This window comes from Physella acuta, unplaced genomic scaffold (genome assembly GCF_028476545.2).
Source record: "Physella acuta isolate Inbredline_101_S28 unplaced genomic scaffold, ASM2847654v3 ptg002131l, whole genome shotgun sequence".
NCBI lineage: Eukaryota > Metazoa > Mollusca > Gastropoda > Physidae > Physella > Physella acuta.
In genome coordinates, this window is record NW_026733632.1 from 37,528 (window position 1) to 60,436 (window position 22,909).

At 38.1% G+C, this 22,909-nt stretch overlaps 1 protein-coding gene across 1 annotated transcript; it reads right to left on the minus strand.

Moving 5' to 3' along the window:
* Window positions 1-3,884: 3,884 nt before the first annotated feature.
* Window positions 3,885-22,649, minus strand: LOC131932291 (abnormal spindle-like microcephaly-associated protein homolog). The gene is made up of 9 exons (XM_059289167.1): window positions 22,617-22,649; window positions 19,441-19,696; window positions 18,014-18,084; window positions 15,276-15,457; window positions 10,922-11,117; window positions 8,419-8,520; window positions 7,233-7,343; window positions 5,104-5,259; window positions 3,885-4,655 (listed from the first exon to the last, which is right to left on the minus strand). Exons 2-9 carry the CDS (start codon window positions 19,565-19,567, stop codon window positions 3,885-3,887), a joined length of 1,716 nt encoding a protein of 571 aa, XP_059145150.1. The 5' UTR covers window positions 19,568-19,696; window positions 22,617-22,649.
* Between the last annotated feature and the right edge of the window lie 260 nt (window positions 22,650-22,909).

Consider the following 22,909-nt stretch of genomic DNA (forward strand, 5'->3'; position numbering starts at 1 on the left):
CATGCGAAAAAAAATTATATTACACCTGCCGTACTGTATATAGTGAAATGTTATTAAGCAACAGTATTAATAAGGTAAAAATATAATTTAATAATAACTAGATCGTTAGCTTTCGACGTTCTCATTACAAATCTGAAGTATTTTATAAACACAACTTTAACTGAAAACCATGTTTACTATTCTGCTAATTTTAAGTACACCGTGCACTTGTTCATATGCTGTATGCTATATGCTGTAAGCTGTATGCTGTATCACGTATCACATAATCAGCAGACACAACCACAGACCGGACTACTATACGGGTAGAATGGCTCAAGCTTTCAATACTTTAAACAGTTGGACCTAAAGGTCGACCCAGGGGAATATGTTCTTGTCTGTTTGTTCTCTTTCGTCTTAAGTGTATCTAGTAGTAGACTAACAGTAATGTTTTTTTAATCGTTTTCCTTTGGGTTGAAGAGGCATACACAAAATGTGATTGTGTAGATACATTGAAAATAATCATATAATATTTTTTTACAGATGTTTTTCATGATGTCAGTTGATGGAAGAAGTTATTCCAGTGGAAGTTCCACTACTCAGTTCTGCAACACTTGAATTTAGTCGTTTCCACCCCACCCCCTCCATCGAATGTATATTAACACAGACTGGTTTATTGTTAACCAAATCAACTTTAAAATACATCTTTATTACGCTGTGGACCCCCCCCCCCCCCCACCCCATTCATCCCCCCCCCCTCTTAAGAAATAATGCTAAACGTTTTAAACACGATTGTCTATTGTCCCTGTAGGAAGTAGGCCTACACTTGAAGAAAGATTGAACAGGAAGTTTGTCTTCGCATGGCCGTGCAAGAAAAATTTCCCTGACTTAACTAAACAACAAGAAAACTTGTCGTTTGCTTTGGGAACCCCTGACATTGACTTCGTTCTGTACTAGGGGCTGCCCAATGTCGCAATGGTATGGGTTGAAGAGAGGGATTGGAGGTTTGGGCTTTTGTGATTAGTGGGGAGAGGGGGGGGGGGGTAATAAATTGAGACAAAACACAGTGGCCTGATGTAATAGTGGCCATACAAACGTGAAGTGGCCTGATGTAATAGTGGCCATACAAACGTGAAGTGGACTGATGTAATAGTGGCCATACAAACGTGAAGTGGCCTGATGTAATAGTGGCCATACAAACGTGAAGTGGACTGATGTAATAGTGGCCATACAAACGTGAAGTGGCCTGATGTAATAGTGGCCATACAAACGTGAAGTGGACTGATGTAATAGTGGCCATACCAACGTGAAGTGGCCTGATGTAATAGTGGCCATACAAACGTGAAGTGGCCTGATGTAATAGTGGCCATACAAACGTGAATTGGCCTGATGTAGCTAGTGGCCATACAAACGTAAAGTAGTAGATGGGCGATACGTAAAACCATCCTTCGTAGTTAGCTGTTAAAAATTGACATGAGGCTTATGTCATTCACACTTAAATAACACATAGTTTTCTAACTCACCACTCCTCCCCCCCCCCCCCCCCCCCACACACACAAACACACAATGAAGAGTTGAGGATTAACTTCCGTACCTCCACACTTAAAGAACGTCGTCATTCTTGGGCTAATGTTATTGTTGAGCTAATGTTGTCATTGTAGAGCTAATGTCATTGTTGAGCTAACTTTGTCATTGTAGAGCTAATGTTATTGTTGAGCTAATGTCATTCTTGAGCTAATGTCATTGTTGAGCTAATGTTGTCATTGTAGAGCTAATACCATTCTTGGGCTAATATTATTGTTGAGCTAATGTTGTCATTGTAGAGCTAATGTCATTGTTGAGCTAACTTTGTCATTGTAGAGCTAATGTTATTGTTGAGCTAATGTCATTCTTGAGCTAATATCATTGTAAACAGCTCACCTGACTGGTGTGGGTGGTAGTGATATGGTCTGTTAAACTTACGCCTTGATGGTTTCTCGCATGGTCCCAATGAAGAGAATTATATATATATATATATATATATATATATATATATATATATATATATATATATATATATATATTATACAGGTTTTGTTTTATTACACTTCCTGTTCTGTTGTTTGAGAAAACAGTGTCTTGGTAATTCAAGGCCATTAACTCTCAGTTCATAAAATTTTAAAAATAAAAAATATAACTCGCAGAAAGATAAGAAATAATACAAAGACCATTAACATTTTGTAAAATATTGTAAAGGTTTATTAATAGTTCGTCTTCGTGTTTGCTTCTCTGTGAAAACTCCAAACAATATTTTAAATCTGTTCTTATAAATATCATAAAAAATGAAACAAATAATTTGCTAATAAAACAGGTATAAAAACTTATAGAACAATGTATCAAATAATCGTGAGTTATCTCCCCTCGCACGCAATGCAATGTGAATCACTCGAAGATAATCTACAAGGGGAAGTAACATACAGAAATTCTGTAACTAACTTGCGTACATTAAAGGGGAGTACAAAATAAATTAATCGTTAATACAAAACATATTGTAATACATTCATTTTTTTTTATTTGATAAAGATGTACTTCCTAAATTTGAAAAATCATTTTTTTTTTCTTTTTAAAGATGTACTTCCTAATTTGAAAATAAATTTAAAAAAAAAAAGTAAAGATCTTTTTAAATAATTAGAATGTTTAATATAAAAAAGGAATGGATAGTCAGAAAATTTCTGCCTCGTTGTTACATAACTGCTTCAGTTGTCAACACAAATTAATGTAACAATTTTCGCAAACCCCCTGCACACATGACATAACTGTGTCTGATTCTCACCAAATTGTAAAGTATAGATAGTAGGCCTATAAAGTGATACATTTTCTTATCAAATACATGTAAATAAACAACCAAAAATGTTTTTAAACCCATGGACTATGTCTTATGATACACATTGCTAACTTTTCTTTACAAAAGTTGATTTTACACTTCAGTTGATCTTAAAGATTGAATTGAATTTGATACAAGTTCTGGAGTTTTGATGTCCACAATCCTCTCTCAACCAATATTCATCAGCAGATATATGTTACGCCTAATTCAGTGCCAATGTCACATGTCACTACATGTTACTGACATACCACTGTCACCAGCAATTGTCAACATGACATCAGATGTCACCAGGACAGTGTCCTCAGCAAATGTCAACATGACATTGTCACCATCAAACACATGTCACAATGACACCTGTCACCCGCAATGGTCAACATGACATCAGACGTCACCTTGACACTGCCTAGGCAAATGTCAACCAAGGTCATCTGATATACATAAGTAGAAGATAAATACTGACATAACACATGCTTACAGAAGAAACTATTTGTGCAGTAAAAATATTACTCAATATTTCAGTGATTCAAATTAAAAAAACAAGTTTTCATCTAAGGGACCAGTCATTTTAAACAAAATCACATGTTTAAATCAACTTTTCACCCTGATATATGCATTGAACTTAATTACATGGGTATTTAATTAAAATATACATTTATATTTAATTAAATTGAATGCATAGCTATCGTTAAATGAGGCGAATTTTTTTTCAAAATCTTTTTAAAAGTTTGGTAAATATAAACTTTTATAACAGCACACAAACTTCTAGTGGCATCAGTTCATAATGTCCTTGTCTTTTGTTAATTAATTAGCTGCTTCATCAGCAACTACAATTATTTTTTTTGGAAAACTGTCACATTTTTAAAAAACTAGTTTGTACCTCTACAGTTAATTGACATGTAATTTTCTACCTAATTACAAATGATAATTAATAAGTTATCTATCGCCAGCTTTTTGTTTTTTTTTACAATGGGAAGCACAAATCAGAATCCATTTCTTGCAGTCTTTGTCAGGGTATACGCAGTAATTAGTGATGTCATCAGCCTTGTTAATCAAACAATGACTCAGCCTCATTAGCTGAATGCTCATCTTTGCTTTCCTCTCCATCTTTCTCTTCACTTTCATCAGCAGCATGCTGTTCACCCTCCCCTTCTGTTTTCTCTTCATTGTGTTCCGTGTTCCCCTCCCCTGTTTCCTCTTCTTCTTTTACCTCCTCTGTCTCACCCTCCCCACCCTCAACTCCAGTTTCTGTATCCTCCCCCACCCCACCCTCAACTTCGCCATCCTCCCCCTCCCCTCCCTCAACCCTAGATTCTCTACCCTCCCCATCCCCCTCCCTCTCTGTTGCTACATCCTCCCCCTCCCCCTCTGTTGCTACATCCTCCCCCTCCCCCTCCCTCTCTGTCGCTACATCCTCCTCATCATTTAATCCCTCCTCCTCAGCTTCCTCCTGAGTCAGCTCAATAAAAGAAGGAGGGGCTGGAAAATCATCCCCCTCCTCTAAACTTCCTCCCTCCTCCCTCTTCCTCTCCGCCATCTTGTTTTTGATCTCTCTCCTGGCTTTCATTCCTTTAAAGCCGGCCTGAATTCTAACCGCCGCCATCTCCACCTCTGGGTCCTCAATGTCCACGCTGTTATTGTTTGTGTTGGCGTCGTGGTGCTTGTTGCCGGCGTCGCGGTGCTTGCTGTTGTGCACCTTGCGTGTCCTGTAGCCCCTGAAACCTGCCTGTATTTTAGTGGCGGCGTGCTGCTGTGTGGGGGAGGGGCTTGGTGCCAGGCTGGCTCCGCTCTCAGCAATGGAACTGGCGCTGTCAGTCACCTGGCAACACAGAGAATTAAATACTGAATTATATTTTTGTTTTAGAAGATAATTTAGTTCATTTAAATACATTTAGAAATTGTAATGCATTTAAAATCAAATTACAAGATCAAAGTTTTTGGCCAATTAAAAAACAAATGCTGGAAAAGCAAAGTTTGAAAGCTCTACTACAGCTAGTTGACATTTTACTAAATGCCAAATTTATGTTTTTTCTATAAATCTTTGCTTTAGTAGAAAAACAATCTTGAATGGAATTCTAAGCCTAGACAGCAAGGTTTTGGTATATTAAATTTAATTATTTTTTTTTGTTTTTTTTTTCCTTATAGTACTTTATTACAATTATTCGTTTTAAGTTTAAAGAATATTTTCCAGCTAACTTTTCTTTTGACTAAATGTAGGTTTAAAGTACATGTCCAACTTTTTTGTAAGCTTAAACAATATGTCCGACCTTTTGTTTTTTCAGTTTGAGATTTTTGAAGCTGGCCTGAATCTTGACCGCGGCTTTAGCCACATCAGGGTCAGTCAGGTCGATGTCTATGACTTCCTCAGCCTCTGGAGGTTTCACATCCTCCGTCTTCTTCTTCTCCTGCTCTGCTTTCTTGTGCTGTGGTGTACATCACAGATCTTAGACATTTTACTCATTGTTTGGCTAGCTTGTTGTACACACACACACACACACACACACACACACACACACACACACACACACACCTATATATATATATATATATATATATATATATATATATATACATATACATATATATATATATATATATACATATACATATATATATATATATATATATATATATATATATATATATATATATATATATATATATATATATATATATATATATATATATATATATATATATATTTAAATATAAATATGTATATGTGTGTATGTGTGTGTGTGCATGTGTGTGTGTGTATATTGTATTCTATGTTACGCTGTTTGTGTTATTTTGTATTTGTTTTGTTTCCTAGTTATTGCACCAATTACAAACAGATATTGTTACAGATATTGTTACAGATATTATTACAGATATTGTTACACTTTTTAACATGGGAAAGCATGCATGGTGAGCACATTGATGGCTAATTAAGTAATTAGTTAATTAATTAATTAATTAAAGGCACATAGCAGGGTTGGGAACAGCAAGCGATTCTAAAAAGCACACCAAGTTGAACAATGAAATAAAACCACACATTATCACTTTTTTAAATCTCTCTAATTATCGTTAACTTTTGCCTGTCTATTATGTGGCGTCTTGCAAACATGCACAATAAATATTTATTATCTTGTACATAAATATGTCACGGTTTATAAAGACATCTGTTATTGAAAAATGTTTTGCGTACTTTAAATTGAATAGAAGATGCATGGTTGAACATGGAAGGTGTATCGCCATGCTGGTGAGGATGGATAGGGGAGGGGGGATATCAACATACGGGTGGGGGTGGAAGGGTTGTGGGAGGTAACCTACAAGTGGGGTGGGGGGGATATCAACATACAGGTGGGGATGGGGGTAGGGCTATATCATGGAAGAAAGAGACTTTAATATTCATTTGAATGTTGCCAACATATTGGATAAGTCTGTGTATTAGACAACATATTGGATAAGTCTGTCTATTAGACAACATATTGGATAAGTCTGTGTATTAGACAACATATTGGATAAGTCTGTGTATTAGACAACATATTGGATAAGTCTGTGTATTAGACAACATATTGGATAAGTCTGTGTATTAGACAACATATTGGATAAGTCTGTGTATTAGACAACATATTGGATAAGTCTGTGTATTAGACAACATATTGGATAAGTCTGTCTATAAGATAATACATTAGACATAAGTTCGAACATAAGTCTGTTGGCAAAAGTCTGTTGGCATAAGTCTGTTGGCATAAGTCTGTTGACAAAAGTCTGTTGGCAAAAGTCTGTTGGCATAAGTCTGTTGGCATACGTCTGTTGACAAAAGTCTGTTGGCATTAGTCTGAACATAAGTCTGTTGGCATAAGTCTGTTGACATAAGTCTGTTGACAAAAGTCTGTTGGCATTAGTCTGAACATAAGTCTGTTGACATAAGTCTGTTGACAAAAGTCTGTTGGCAAAAGTCTGTTGGCATAAGTCTGTTGGCATACGTCTGTTGACATAAGTCTGTTGGCATACGTCTGTTGACATAAGTCTGTTGGCATACGTCTGTTGACATAAGTCTGTTGACATAAGTCTGTTGACAAAAGTCTGTTGGCAAAAGTCTGTTGGCATAAGTCTGTTGACATAAGTCTGTTGGCATAAGTCTGTTGGCATAAGTCTGTTGACATAAGTCTGAACATAAGTCTGTTGACATAAGTCGACATAAGTCTGTTGGCATAAGTCTGTTTGACATAAGTCTGTTTGACATAAGTCTGTTGACAAAAGTCTGTTGACATAAGTCTGTTGGCAAAAGTCTGTTGGCATAAGTCTGTTGGCATACGTCTGTTGGCATAAGTCTGTTGACATAAGTCTGTTGGCAAAAGTCTGTTGGCAAAAGTCTGCCTAGTGAGACTAAAGTCTTGAAACAACAAACCTGAAATTCTTTACGAGCTTTATAACCTTTGAACTCTGCCTGTATCTTTGTGGCGGCCTTCTCTTCCTGGTGACTATGTTTTCTCTCAACGTCTTGCGATAACTTTTTCTTCTAGAAGTCAGAGTTCACACATACATACACATGAAACGGTGAGTAAAGAACTAGCATTAGGCCTACACATCATCATACACAAGCTCAAACATGCACACATTAAGTTTTTAATTTGGTCTATTCATTAAGATAAATTAGTTAAAGCATCAAGATGATATTCATTTTGGATTTAATAACATTTTAAGAATATTATATGTGTAATGTTTATGTTAACTTTAGTACAGTAATCTGTTAGTGAGTCTAAATTTGTAACATTAGCACTAGTCCAGGGGATGCTACTCTTATCTTATTTAAAAAAAAACAAATTATTAATATCAAATTAACTAGCATTGTATATTCTTATGTTCTTATGTTATTTAAAAAAAATGGTTTTAAATGGGCTGGATATTTGGATATTGTTCAGTCAATTAGTAGTAATTAATTAGTGGTTAATTAGCATAGCAGGAGTACAAATATATCTTAATTGTTAATCTAGTTCTGCACTGAACGGACTTACTCTATACTGATTGTATACCAATTGTATACCAAATGTTTACCAATTGTTTACCAATTGTATACCAATTGTAACGAACTGTAAACTGATTGGACATTAGCTGTACACAGTTAACACAATCTTAGATTAGTTGGTTATTTTCTAAAAGCATCATGCAGATAGTTATTAGGTAGTAAAATGGGAAGAGGAGTGTGCAGTGTTTCTTTCAGACATTTTTTTATGCCTGAAAGAAACTCTGGATGTGTGCGTTAGACCGTTAATATTACAATTTAAAAAAAATCAGTCAGAAAATGAGATAAATAATTTCATGGTTGTGTCCCCTGAACATAATTCCGTGAAAAATTTACATCAGCTGTTGTCAGTTTACTAGCAAATAATTTCATCAGTCCTTCAGTTAAATCTCATTCGAATCCTATTATTAGGACTATTGGTAGACTAAGTAAGCAATAGGTGTATGATCTATTTATATCTAGACATCTATATATTATTTGCTTACTTTGAATTCATGGGCTACTACTATTATCCTAACCTTAACCGATATAAGTAAAAGTTAATATGGTGAGTACATCTAGCCAAACCAACCTTCAACTCTTGGCGGGTCAGGTGACCTTTGAACCCTGCTTGGATCAGGGCCGCCGCCTTCTCCGGGTCTTCGATTGTGTGTTTTCTGGAACCTTCTTTCTTCTACAAGACAACACAATAGCCTGAGTGTATTGACCAGTCTAAACACAATAGCCTGAGTGTATTGACCAGCCTAAACACAATAGCCTGAGTGTATTGACCAATCTAAACACAATAGCCTGAGTGTATAGACCAATCTAAACACAATAGCCTGACTGTATTGACCAATCTAAACACAATAGCCTGAGTGTATAGACCAATCTAAACACAATAGCCTGACTGTATTGACCAATCTAAACACAATAGCCTGAGTGTATTGACCAATCTAAACACAATAGCCTGACTGTATTGACCAATCTAAACACAATAGCCTGAGTGTATTGACCAATCTAAACACAATAGCCTGAGTGTATAGACCAATCTAAACACAATAGCCTGACTGTATTGACCAATCTAAACACAATAGCCTGAGTGTATAGACCAATCTAAACACAATAGCCTGACTGTATTGACCAATCTAAACACAATAGCCTGAGTGTATTGACCAATCTAAACACAATAGCATGAGTGTATTGACCAATATAAACACAATAGCCTGAGTGTATAGACCAATCTAAACACAATAGTCTGAGTGTATTGACCAGTCTAAACACAATAGCCTGAGTGTATTGACCAATCTAAACACAATAGCCTGACTGTATAGACCAATCTAAACACAATAGCCTGAGCGTATTGACCAATCTAAACACAATAGCCTGAGTGTATTGACCAGCCTAAACACAATAGCCTGAGTGTATTGACCAGTCTAAACACAATAGCCTGACTGTATTGACCAATCTAAACACAATAGCCTGAGTGTATAGACCAATCTAAACACAATAGTCTGAGTGTATTGACCAGTCTAAACACAATAGCCTGAGTGTATTGACCAATCTAAACACAATAGCCTGACTGTATAGACCAATCTAAACACAATAGCCTGAGCGTATTGACCAATCTAAACACAATAGCCTGAGTGTATTGACCAGCCTAAACACAATAGCCTGAGTGTATTGACCAGTCTAAACACAATAGCCTGAGTGTACTGACCAGTCTAAACACAATAGCCTGAGTGTATTGACCAGTCTAAACACAATAGCCTGACCGTATTGACCAGTTACCTCATCCATCCTATATTCCACATCTAGCTACAGCCATCAATGTATTGCAAACCACACCCATCACCATCCTATATACACCCATCACCATCCTATATACACCCATCACCATCCTATATACACCCATCACCATCCTATATACACCCATCACCATCCTATATACACCCATCACAATCCTATATACACCCATCACCATCCTATATACACCCATCACCATCCTATATACACCCATCACCATCCTATATACACCCATCACCATCCTATACACACCCATCACCATCCTATATACACCCATCACCATCCTATATACACCCATCACAATCCTATTTACACCCATCACCATCCTATATACAACCATCACCATCCTATATACACCCATCACCATTCAGAACCATCCCCACCTACAACTGTTATCCTAAAGTCTCCACACCCACAATTAAACACACCACAATCCTAGTTTAGTAAGGTCCCCTCCCCGTATTTCTTAAAGATCGACAAAAGACTATAGCAAGACTGATTTGTTCAAGAAGATTAATGACATATCGAGACCGTGGCGTAAGCGAGACTGTGGTATAGGGGAGTAGTGGTATAATAAACTATATATATATATATATATATATATATATATATATATATATATATATATATATATATATATATATATATATATATATGGTCCATGGAACATCCGTAATACGTCTAGCCTACGCCATTGTAACGAGATTAAAGTTAATAATTACAAACATAATTAGTTAAATTAGTATTTTTAGTTGGGAAATTAAATAAAACATTTGTATCTGCATTATGGGAAGGAAGTGACGTGGTTCTAAAAATAAGTTTAGAATTCCACAGGACAATGAGTAGCTCAACATGTGGATACAACGTGTCAAATGTCAAAGATTTCAAAACTTGACAATAGACATGACTAAGTGTAGTTTACGACCAGCGAAGCTGATGTACCCTTAAGATATATCTAGACAGTATGGCATAGGGTGCGGGGGGGGGGGAGGTTGGGGGTGATACAAATATACCACGCCACTTCCTGCCTTTAAAAACAAACAACACAAGATGGATATGAAGCACAGGTCATTTACACGACACATCTATTTAAAAGTGTGTTACGTTAGTCAACACAGTATATCCCTCAGCGTGATGTAAATACACAAAAAAACACTTCTAAGAAAAAATAGGATAAAATACAGTGTCTCATCTGTGCCGAATGTGATTGTAATAGTGACACTTCTATGCCTTATGTGATTGTGACAAAAATGTGACCAGCTAGGTGACAGTGATAGCGAGTGACGTACCTGTTCGTCTGTGACCTCTGAACCTTGAACTTCCTGTCTGGCCTTGTAGCCCTTGATACCCGAGTGGACCTTGACCGCTGCCTCTTGCAAGGCCGGGTCAGTGAGGTCATGACCTTTAGGATCCTGACCTTTGTGATCCTGATCTTTGTGATCTTGATCTTTGTGGCGACGAACTTTCTCCTTGGTTGGTTCATTTCTAAAAAACAAACATAGCAGGTTAAATCATGATTACATTTAGCCTCTACAGCAGCTCAAATCAAGATTACATTTAGCCTATAGTAGCCGAGTGTATCTATGGGAAATGGGGAGTAGACATAGGCGATGTTAAAGTGATTAATTAAATTACAACTTTAAAAACAATGATGGCTTGAAAAAATAATAACATAAAAACTGTGCTAATTGTCATATTTAAAAAAAATATGGTTACGTAAAACAAAATATAAAGTATAAAATTCATAATATTATAATTGTATTACAATGTGTAGCTATTACTAAAGAGAATAATTCAATAATTTTGTTAACTTTTAAGAGTTAAATAAAGACGAAGATAAAGTTAAAAAATCAAAACAGAATATCAAGGTGTAAAAGAATTGTTGAAGCCAAAATTAAAAGAACCAACTGAAAAGGAATAAAGATAAAGAGCCTATGAAGACTTTATGTTTGAACATTTTTTATTGATCTTCCGTGCACATTTCAATCAAATTTGATGACAAACGCGCATGTGGCTAGGGCTATGTTTTACAGTTTGAGAATATGTTATTAGAAACGAATTACGAACAACTAGCTTGACACATTTCAAGTTACATATTTTGAACTCTGGATTTAAACACGAACAATTGTATGGGGTGTGAAACGAAAAGAGCGCTAGATCAACCTTGTAACTATATTTTCTAGGCCCTTTGGCCACCAATACTAACTACCCTCATAGTGTTTATTATCATCCTAATGGATCAATAAACATAAACTCATGCGACTAAAATAGCAATATTGATGTGTGTATATTTTTATAACCGTATCTGTTCCAACTATTTTTAGACATTTTTGTACAACGAACTTGTAATTTTAACTTTATGATGTACCGGAAGTAAAAAAAAAACATAACTTACAACGGCTATATCGAACATTTAATGTAGAACATACTGTAGAGCAACTGTAGAATAAATCTACGTTTTGGATGAAATAGAAAAAAATATAAAACTTGAACTGCACCTACAAGCGACAAATGTAATGTTGATTAAAGATCGCCTTGCAATATAACCTACATCTAGATAAACGAGGAAACGTAAACAAATAATTTATTATTTCAACAAGTTACGAAATTACCCTAAAGCATTCAATCAAACAGCAACATCAAAGAAATCTTGATGGCAGCTTCATTAGAAGCACCAAATATGGATCTTGATCCTATCAATTTAACAGGGCAGCTATGTCAAATATGTCCAAACCAAAGACATATTTCCTTTAAAACAATTCTCGCATTCTTTTATTTAAAATACAACATCCATCAAAAACCAGCTGTAGGATACTTAGAGCAATTCCCAGCCGTAATACACACAAAACATCTTCATTCAGACAAACATTTGAATATTTGAGTGCGGAGACGGAAAATGAAAAGACAGCCTCGGGTGCCGGCCTAGAGGGCGTGGGTTCCAATCCTCTCTTACTGAGACTCCTGGCTAGTCCGGCCGTCTACTGGAGCCGTAGCTGGCATTTTGGTTTTTTTTCCGGACTGGACTCTGAGGGGCAGGGAAATAGGTCAGATGTGGAACTCCCCAGGTTATGTTTAGAATAGGGGGAGAGGGGGGAGCAGAGACAGAGAGAGACGGAGCAGATAATTAGATAGTTGAACCAAAACAGAGTGTGTTTGATGCATCGCTACAAGAATAATGAAACAAAAATCAGTTAAAAAAATGTTTAAAAAAAACGGAACTAAAATGATCTGGCATCAGATCTGCTCACCATGTGTCCTGGAACTCTGTGAGCGCTTCCAGCAAAGTCAGCACCGTGTTGTGACGAAACTCTAGAAACCTAAGGTAGCTTTAGCTACATCTAACAGGCTTTTAAACCCTGAGGCAAGTGGTCGGCTGTAAGCCTATGCTTGTTCTATGTCCGTGTTGTTCTCACACCACTAGACCACCTGAACTAACTCCCAGAAAACCCACATCCACATCCCACTTCAACGACAGAAATTCCAAGAAACCAATCTTCTAAAGATGACTCTACAAATCAACTTAGGATAATCCACCAAAAATCTCACCTAGATTTACAAAAAGTCCCCACGTGAACCCACTTTATAAAATCCAACTAATAAAATCACATGACAATAACAGTGTTGGTTTATAATTAAACATGTCAGGGCCAATTAAAGGACCAAGTCGATATATTCTAATCATATGAACTTGGTTTGTCAACCATCAAAGCAGAACATCGCGTAGAAGGTTCAGCTAGAGCTAGTTTATTTGGAACATTTCATTCACCAATCAGATGTTTTAGCTCGAGTACTTTCAAACTTTTCGTTAACATCTTTTTGTCAACACCGATAGCTGCGCATATATTTTATGACGTCATTCAATTTTTTTTAGGGGCAGCCCTCGTCACGTGACTAGTGCCATCCAAGATCCCCCAGATAAAAGATCATCTGCCTAAAGAGCCAGAGCGGAAAGATCACCCGATGACAGGAGCCATAGACAGATTCAGAGTCTTTGGACTACTCTAAAACGTTAAGAGACCGCTAGACAAAACGTTGAGAAACCTAGACTAGACCTAACGTTGACAAACCCTAGACTAGACCAAACGTTGACAAACCCTAGACTAGACCAAACGTTGACAAACCCTAGACTAGACCAAACGTTGACAAACCCTAGACTAGACCAAACGTTGACAAACCCTTGACTAGACCAGAGTTTGACAAACCCTAGACTAGACCAAACATTGACAAACCCTAGACTAGACCAAACATTGACAAACCCTAGACTAGACCAAACGTTGACAAACCCTAGACTTGACCAAACATTGACAAACCCTAGACTAGACCAAACGTTGACAAACCCTAGACTAGACCTAACGTTGACAAACCCTAGACTAGACCAAACATTGACAAACCCTAGACTAGACCAAACGTTGACAAACCCTAGACTAGACCAAACATTGACAAACCCTAGACTAGACCAAACGTTGACAAACCCTAGACTAGACCTAACGTTGACAAACCCTAGACTAGACCAAACATTGACAAACCCTAGACTAGACCAAACATTGACAAACCCTAGACTAGACCTAACGTTGACAAACCCTAGACTAGACCAAACGTTGACAAACCCTAGACTAGACCAATCGTTGTCAAACCCTAGACTAGACCAAGCATTGAGAAACCCTAGACTAGACCTAACGTTGACAAACCCTAGACTAGACCAAACGTTAACAAACCCTAGACTAGACCAAACATTGACAAACCCTAGACTAGACCAAACATTGACAAACCCTAGACTAGACCTAACGTTGACAAACCCTAGACTAGACCAAACGTTGACAAACCCTAGACTAGACCAAACGTTGACAAACCCTAGACTAGACCAAACGTTGACAAACCCTAGACTAGACCAATCGTTGTCAAACCCTAGACTAGACCAAACATTGAGAAACCCTAGACTAGACCTAACGTTGACAAACCCTAGACTAGACCAAACGTTGACAAACCCTAGACTAGACCAAACATTGACAAACCCTAGACTAGACCAAACATTGACAAACCCTAGACTAGACCTAACGTTGACAAACCCTAGACTAGACCAAACGTTGACAAACCCTAGACTAGACCAATCGTTGTCAAACCCTAGACTAGACCAAACATTGAGAAACCCTAGACTAGTCCTAACGTTGACAAACCCTAGACTAGACCAAACGTTGACAAACCCTAGACTAGACCAAACGTTGACAAACCCTAGACTAGACCAATCGTTGTCAAACCCTAGACTAGACCAAACATTGAGAAACCCTAGACTAGACCTAACGTTGACAAACCCTAGACTAGACCAAACGTTGACAAACCCTAGACTAGACCAAACGTTGACAAACCCTAGACTAGACCAATCGTTGTCAAACCCTAGACTAGACCAAACATTGAGAAACCCTAGACTAGACCTAACGTTGACAAACCCTAGACTAGACCAAACGTTGACAAACCCTAGACTAGACCAAACGTTGACAAACCCTAGACTAGACCTAACGTTGACAAACCCTAGACTAGACCAAACATTGAGAAACCCTAGACTAGACCTAACGTTGTCAAACCTTAGATTAGACCAGACGTTGTTCAACCCTAGACTAGACCAGAGGTGAAAGGCCACCAACTTACTTCATCTTCCTGACGTTCTCTCGGTCAATGAACCCTCTGAAGCCCGCCTGTATTTTGGTGGCCGCCTCCTCAGCCTTGAGTTCCTCCACCTCCTGTTTGGCTGCATGCTGCCTGTACTGGGTCTGTACCGTCACGGCCGCCTGATGCTGTTGCTGCTGCTCGCCTGGGTCGGCTGCACGTTTCTGGTGAGACAGGTGGAGGCTAGGGTTAGGGGTCAAGGTCAGGTTCAGGGTCAAGGCCAACGATAAGGTTAGGGCTAGGGTCAAGGTCATGTGATATGACTAGGGTCAAGGTCAAGGGTAGGGGTATGGTCAAGGCCAAGGGTAGGGTCAATGTAGATGGTAGGGTTAGGGCTAGAGTCAAGGTAAAGGGTAGGGTTAGGGGTCAGGGTCTGGGGTAGGGTTAGGGGCAAGGTCAATTGGAGGGTAAGAGTTAGCGTCAAGGTGGAAGGTATGGTTAGGGTTAAGGTCAGGGTAAAGGATATGATTAGGTCTAGGGTAAAGGTCAAGGGTTAGTGTTAGGGTCAAGGTGGAGGGTAGGGTTAGGGCCAAGGTCAAGGGTAGGGCTAGGCTCTAGGTGGAGGGTTAGAGCTAGCTAGCGTCGAGGTGAGGGGGGGGGGGTTAGGGCTAGGGTCAAGGATAGGGTTAGGGCTAGGGTCAAGGGTAGGGTTAGGGCTAGGGTCAAGGGTAGGGTTAGGGTTAGGGCTAGGGTCAAGGGTAGGGTTAGGGCTAGGGTCAAGGGTAGGGTTAGGGCTAGGGTCAAGGGTAGGGTTAGGGCTAGGGTCAAGGGTAGGGTTAGGGCTAGGGTCAAGGGTAGGGTTAGGGCTAGGGTCAAGGGTAGGGTTAGGGCTAGGGTCAAGGTTAGGGCTAGGGTCAAGGGTAGGGTTAGGGCTAGGGTCAAGGTGAATGATAGGCTTATCGCTGAGGTCAAGGTAAAGGGGGGGTGGGTTTGGGGCTACGGTAATGGTGAAAGGTTTAGGGCTAATGCACACCTGACATTATAAGGCAGTATTAAGATTGTCATTTATTATCGTAAATAAATAAATATGCAGGGGCAGTATATGGCAAGCATATTACAGGTTTAGCTTTAGCTAAATATGGCTCATTATGGCACAGGAGGCAATAGTATCGCGCCAAGTAAGATGTCATATGTTACAGTTGTAGGCTCTATTGTGGCTGATCATACAAATACTGGATTGACAATCTCTACTACAGTTAAATCAGAACATTGTCCTTATACCAGTTATCTATATTTGTCTCAATAAAACACAACTATTGATATTTAATATCTTCATACGATGCACTATTCAATCATAAGGGGTAAAATGCTGCACCATTAAGACGCTTTGGTATAAAAAGGTGCACTATATATTTTACACAACCAAATACTTGGACCGACTGTAGACATACACCAAGAACTCACCTTGAAGCCCTCGTTATTGTAGTTTCTATATAGACATACACCAAGAACTCACCTTGAAGCCCTCGTTATTGTAGTTTCTATATGGACATACACCAAGAACGAACTCACCTTGAAGCCCTCGTTATTGTAGTTTCTATATAGACATACACCAAGAACTCACCTTGAAGCCCTCGTTATTGTAGTTTCTATATGGACATACATCAAGAACTCACCTTGAAGCCCTAGTTATTGTAGTTTCTATATGGACATACATCAAGAACTCACCTTGAAGCCCTCGTTATTGTAGTTTCTATATGGACATACACCAAGAACTCACCTTGAAGCCCTCGTTATTGTAGTTTCTATATGGACATACACAAAGAACTCACCTTGAAGCCCTCGTTATTGTAGTTTCTATATGGACATACACCAAGAACTCACCTTGAAGCCCTCGTTATTGTAGTTTCTATATGGACATACACCAAGAACTCACCTTGAAGCCCTCGTTATTGTAGTTTCTATATGGACATACACAAAGAACTCACCTTGAAGCCCTCGTTATTGTAGTTTCTATATAGACATACACCAAGAACTCACCTTGAAGCCCTCGTTATTGTAGTTTCTATATGGACATACATCAAGAACTCACCTTGAAGCCCTCATTATTGTAGTTTCTATATGGACATACACAAAGAACTCACCTTGAAGCCCTCATTATTGTAGTTTCTATATAGACATGCACCAAGAACCAACTCACCTTGAAGCCCTCGTTATTGTAGTTTCTATATGGACATACACCAAGAACTCACCTTGAAGCCCTCGTTATTGTAGTTTCTATATGGACATACATCAAGAACTCACCTTGAAGCCCTCGTTATTGTAGTTTCTATATGGACATACACCAAGAACTCACCTTGAAGCCCTCGTTATTGTAGTTTCTATATGGACATACATCAAGAACTCACCTTGAAGCCCTCATTATTGTAGTTTCTATATGGACATACACCAAGAACTCACCTTGAAGCCCTCGTTATTGTAGTTTCTATATGGACATACACCAAGAACTCACCTTGAAGCCCTCGTTATTGTAGTTTCTATATGGACATACACCAAGAACTCACCTTGAAGCCCTCATTATTGTAGTTTCTATATGGACATACACAAAGAACTCACCTTGAAGCCCTCGTTATTGTAGTTTCTATATAGACATGCACCAAGAACCAACTCACCTTGAAGCCCTCGTTATTGTAGTTTCTATATGGACATACACCAAGAACTCACCTTGAAGCCCTCGTTATTGTAGTTTCTATATGGACATACACAAAGAACTCACTCACCTTGAAGCCCTCGTTATTGTAGTTTCTATCTTCTAGTCTGGCACCATGAACTGCTGGGTCGTGTCCGGTTTCTGGAACCAAATAAGATGAACATTTAGTTATCAGACTCTGATTAAATTTACATTGACCAGTTGGACATTGATGAGATCGACAAACAATTGAAGTAAGTATGTGACGTTTTAAAACATTAAAGATGAAGTTTAAAAAATGAAAATAATACAGTTAACGGAGAGGGAAAAAATGTGTTAAATGTTATTTGCTGGTTGGTGAATAATTGGTGAGCCAGACAGTAGAGGTGTGTGTGTGAGTGTGTGTGTGTGTGGGTGGGTGTGTGTGGGGGTGATTGCGTGTGGGGGGTGTGAGTGTGTGTGGGGGGGGGGGGTAGAAGAACCAAAGCAAGAGACAGACGTCAGGACTAAGTGTTCTGGCCAGTTGAGACTAACACAAACTTGGAGCAGACGACAGAGGAGGGAAAAAAAAAGATGGAGGAATAATGAAGGGGATCGGCAACATGTCTCACAAACATCTGGTGGGTGGGGGGGGGGATGTGGGGGGGGGTGGGGGGGCACGGTTGACAACATGGAGGACAGACTAGCTACAAAGTAGTACAAAACTAAGAGGCGCGGGTTCTCAGCCTATCTAGTGGGGAACTAGAACATTGTATATATATATATATATATATATATATATATATATATATATATATATATATATATATATATATATATATATATATATATTACATATATTATTATGTTTGTGTATGTATGTGTGTTTGAGTGTGGATGAGTGTGTATATTGAGTTTGGCTGAAGACTGTCCTTTACTGTGAGCAACCAATTGGCACCGAGACGGTCTGAGCAAGCCTAGAGTGGTCTGTATTTAAATTGGCTGCCCTGACAGAAGCTGCCTCCCGTAGAGGTCTCCTGCAATTGTCTGAGACCAGCTTAACTCCGTGGGTTTAATCAGACCTGAATCACGTGACCCACGATAGATGTGCCGGCAGCCGGTCGATACATCGAGGTCCAAACATGCAGAACCGACTCTTCAGCCGGCTCCAGCCGTGTGGCTAAATATAGAAAGGCTTACGGCAAAAACGGCAAAACAGTTTTTAATTAGCTGAGAGAGGATCTTTTTTAACATTGTGTAGGTTTATAACATGTCTATGGTGTATATATATATATATATATATATATATATATATATATATATATATATATATATATATATATATATATATATATATATATATATACGTTAAAATGACGTATGCCATTTTATACAGTGCAGTACATAGCAATTTTGAAACACATCACACCAACATTTCACGTTGTTCTAACCGGGGCAACTAGAATACAATAGAAACATAGCGCAACAAGTAATTGTTGAGATAGTGACCACGTGGTAAGGCCAAAGTCAGACACCCACCGTTGTTTCTTTGATTTACTGCATTATCTGCCCTTGTGTTATCTGCCCCCGGGTTATCTGCCCCTGGGTTGAGGGCACAGAGCCGTTTGCCCACGGTGTCCGTGAATTTGGACAGTTTAGGTCCCATGGTGAGTGAAGGCACTGGTGTCTTTCACGTGTCTAGGTCATGGTGGGCGTGACTTCCGCAGGTCATTAGGTCATTAGAGAAGTCGCATTAGGTCATTATATACACGGCTTTAGGTCATTATAGATAAGCCTTGGGTTCATCATAGAAATATCACTAGATCATTATACTTGCATAACATACGCAGTATCGTAATTGTGCACTTAAATAATTTTCACAGCACTCAATATTTATCACTCTATGTAACACGCTGTTATATCACTCTACATGACACCCTCTTATAATATACACCCTATGTAACAACCGCCGTATTATAATCACGTGGCGTGAGAGTTCCATGTTATATTCAAACTAGGAGACACAACAATACCTGCACGAACTAATCAACTAACAGGCTTCACTTAATGCGAGTTGTACCCGAACCTGAACTAAACTGATGATAGACTACTGGAATTTCCGAACAACACCATCATAATAAACCTAACTTGATTCAGTTCACATCACTACCTTAACACATAAACCTAATTTGATTCAGTTCACATCACTACCCTAACACATAAACCTAACTAGATTCTATGCACATCAACGCTTAAATCAATTACCTCAACACTCCCATCTTCTGTTGCCATGGATATTCTAGCAACAAAATTATAAACAATTACTACAAGTAATCGATTTTTTAATTAACTCCATCGATCTTGTTCAATAGGGTAGAGTTGCCCCGGGGTGGGGTATGACCCATTCCATCTGAACGTCACCGAATGCTGGATAGTTCATCACGTCATAGTTCATTGATGTATTGATTATTGATGTGTTACTACCACTTTAAGCCTGTATCGATGTATTGATTATTGATGTGTTACTACCACTTTAAGCCTGTATCGATGTATTGATTATTGATGTGATTACTACAACTTTAAGCCTGTATCGATGTATTGATTATTGATGTGATTACTACAACTTTAAGCCTGTATCGATGTATTGATTATTGATGTGATTACTACCACTTTAAGCATGTATCGATGTATTGATTATTGATGTGATTACTACTACTTTAAGCCTGTATTGATGTATTGATTATTGATGTGATAACTACAACTTTAAGCGTGTATCGATGTATTGATTATTGATGGTATTACTACCACTTTAGTCGTGTATCGATGTATTGATTATTGATGGTATTCCCATCCACAACCTTGATGGGTTCACGGAGAACGGATCGAATAACACGACTTGTCCGCTGATCAGACGTTTCAAATATACAAAAAGATAGCCAATACCACAAGGTAAAATGGACAAGTTTCAAACACTCTTGAAATACCAACACCGTTTTCCACTTAAGAGCTAACCATGTATTATTTTACTCTCTATAACACACCTAACCCCGTAACCTCGTACTTTCGATAACACATCTAACCCTGTAACCTTGTACTCTCTACAGCACATCTAACCATCAAACATGTATGTGACACTTATCCAGATAATTCACTAAAAAAAACAATTTTCAAAGCAGTAATGCCACACAGCTCTAGAAAGATCTGTAAGAATCAGGCAATGTTCTGGAACAGTCCACCAGTCTAAACCCAGTTACTTGTACAGTTGGTGCCAATCAACAGCAACAAAATGCATACAACACAAAACTACAACAGGCCATTTAATTAATAGACCAATCCCCTAGAACTAGCTCATAACAAAATTAAGATCTATCTCATAACAAAACTACCACAAGCCAAAAGACCAATCCCCTAGAACTAGCTCATAACAAAACTACCACAAGCCAAAAGACCAATCCCCTAGAACTAGCTCATAACAGAACAAAGACAAGCCAATAGAACAACGCCATAGTTTGTGTTTCTAGCATACTATAGGACGCGATGCCATCGTAAAACCTTCAAGCCGATTGACACACTAAGCGACAGTTATTCCATCAATACTTCACTCAAAGATCGTTAAAGGCGAAAGCATCAACCTGTTTGATCAATCGATTGATTTTCTTACAACTCAGGTTTTTAAAATACCATCATTCATTAACCAACATCGTAAGTTTCAACTGAGTATAAATATATTCATAAAATATCCTGCAGTAATTATTTCTTTAAGATTTAAAGGGGTGATCAACATATCGGTTAAATTATCGTCAACTAATTATTTAATTATGAATTAAATATTGCATAAACTATTTCTAAAATTATGGTGAAGATTTATTCCATTCAAGTTTCATGTAATTATAATAAATGTATCCTGCTTGCTCTTAATTAATTAGTGCGCAGTGTACAACTATGTACAACGGAAATCAATCAATGATGTGTACATAACATAGTGTACAGATACCATCTAGAGCTACAGGCTAGTGATGATGAACACATTTTGAACAAACTTTATCCCTAACTCTAACTACGACAAAACTTCTTGGAAATAAGATACAAACAAACTCAATTGTAGCACACACGGTGGGAGATATAGACACAACCAAAATATCAATGTCCGGACGAATCAAAACACCACGTGATAACCGCCAAATAGCATTGAAACAGCGTAATCATTTACAATATGAGAAACTCATTAATTAAGCAATTTTAATACATTATCTAAATAAGATTAAAATCGATCATATCAATATAAAATTATCCTAATAACGTATTCATCCAATCCAGAAAAAAAATGACATTATCCCGATATCCTTGATTCCTATAAATTATCATTTTATACACAAGCAATGTCCAATACAGAAACATATCCCACTGTCTTCACATGTTTACGAGCGACTTATCCTAAGAAATGATCCTAAGTAAATTTCCTAGAAATGATCCTAAGTAAATATCCTAGAAATGATCCTAAGTAAATATCCTAGAAATGATCATAAGTAAATATCTTAGAAATTATCCCTAGTAAACATAGAAATTATCTTAAGTAAATATCCTAAAAAATTATCCTAAGTAAATATCTTAGAAATTATCCGTAGTAAACATCATAGAAATTATCCCAAGTAAATATCCTAAAAAATTATCCCAAGTAAATATCCCAAGAACTGATCCCATCGACGAGTGTTTACCACAGCAGTCGGTAGCCCCGACACCCACCACGCTACAGACCCTCAAATGCCAATTACCTCCCCTTCCTACGAGTAATACCAGTCCTGCCTCTCATGGCCGATACACACGGTACTGCACTGCCGCACTGCGTGAATCGAAAAGGGGCCGATACACACGGTACTGCACTGCCGCACTGCGTGAATCGAACAGGGGACGATACACACGGTACTGCAATGCCGCACTGCGTGAATCGAACAGGCGAGTGTTGACTTGGCGGGAAAAGTGCCAGAGAAATGAGAATCCGCCTGCAAAT

Coding starts and splice junctions, on each gene's coding strand:
- LOC131932291 (XM_059289167.1), bottom strand. CDS start 19,567: ATGGGACCTAAACTGTCCAAATTCACGGACACCGTGGGCAAACGGCTC. Junction 18,085..19,440: donor AGTAAATCAAAGAAACAACG/GTGGGTGTCTGA, acceptor ATTTGGTTCCAG/AAACCGGACACGACCCAGCA. Junction 4,656..5,103: donor TCAAACTGAAAAAACAAAAG/GTCGGACATATT, acceptor CTGTGTTGCCAG/GTGACTGACAGCGCCAGTTC.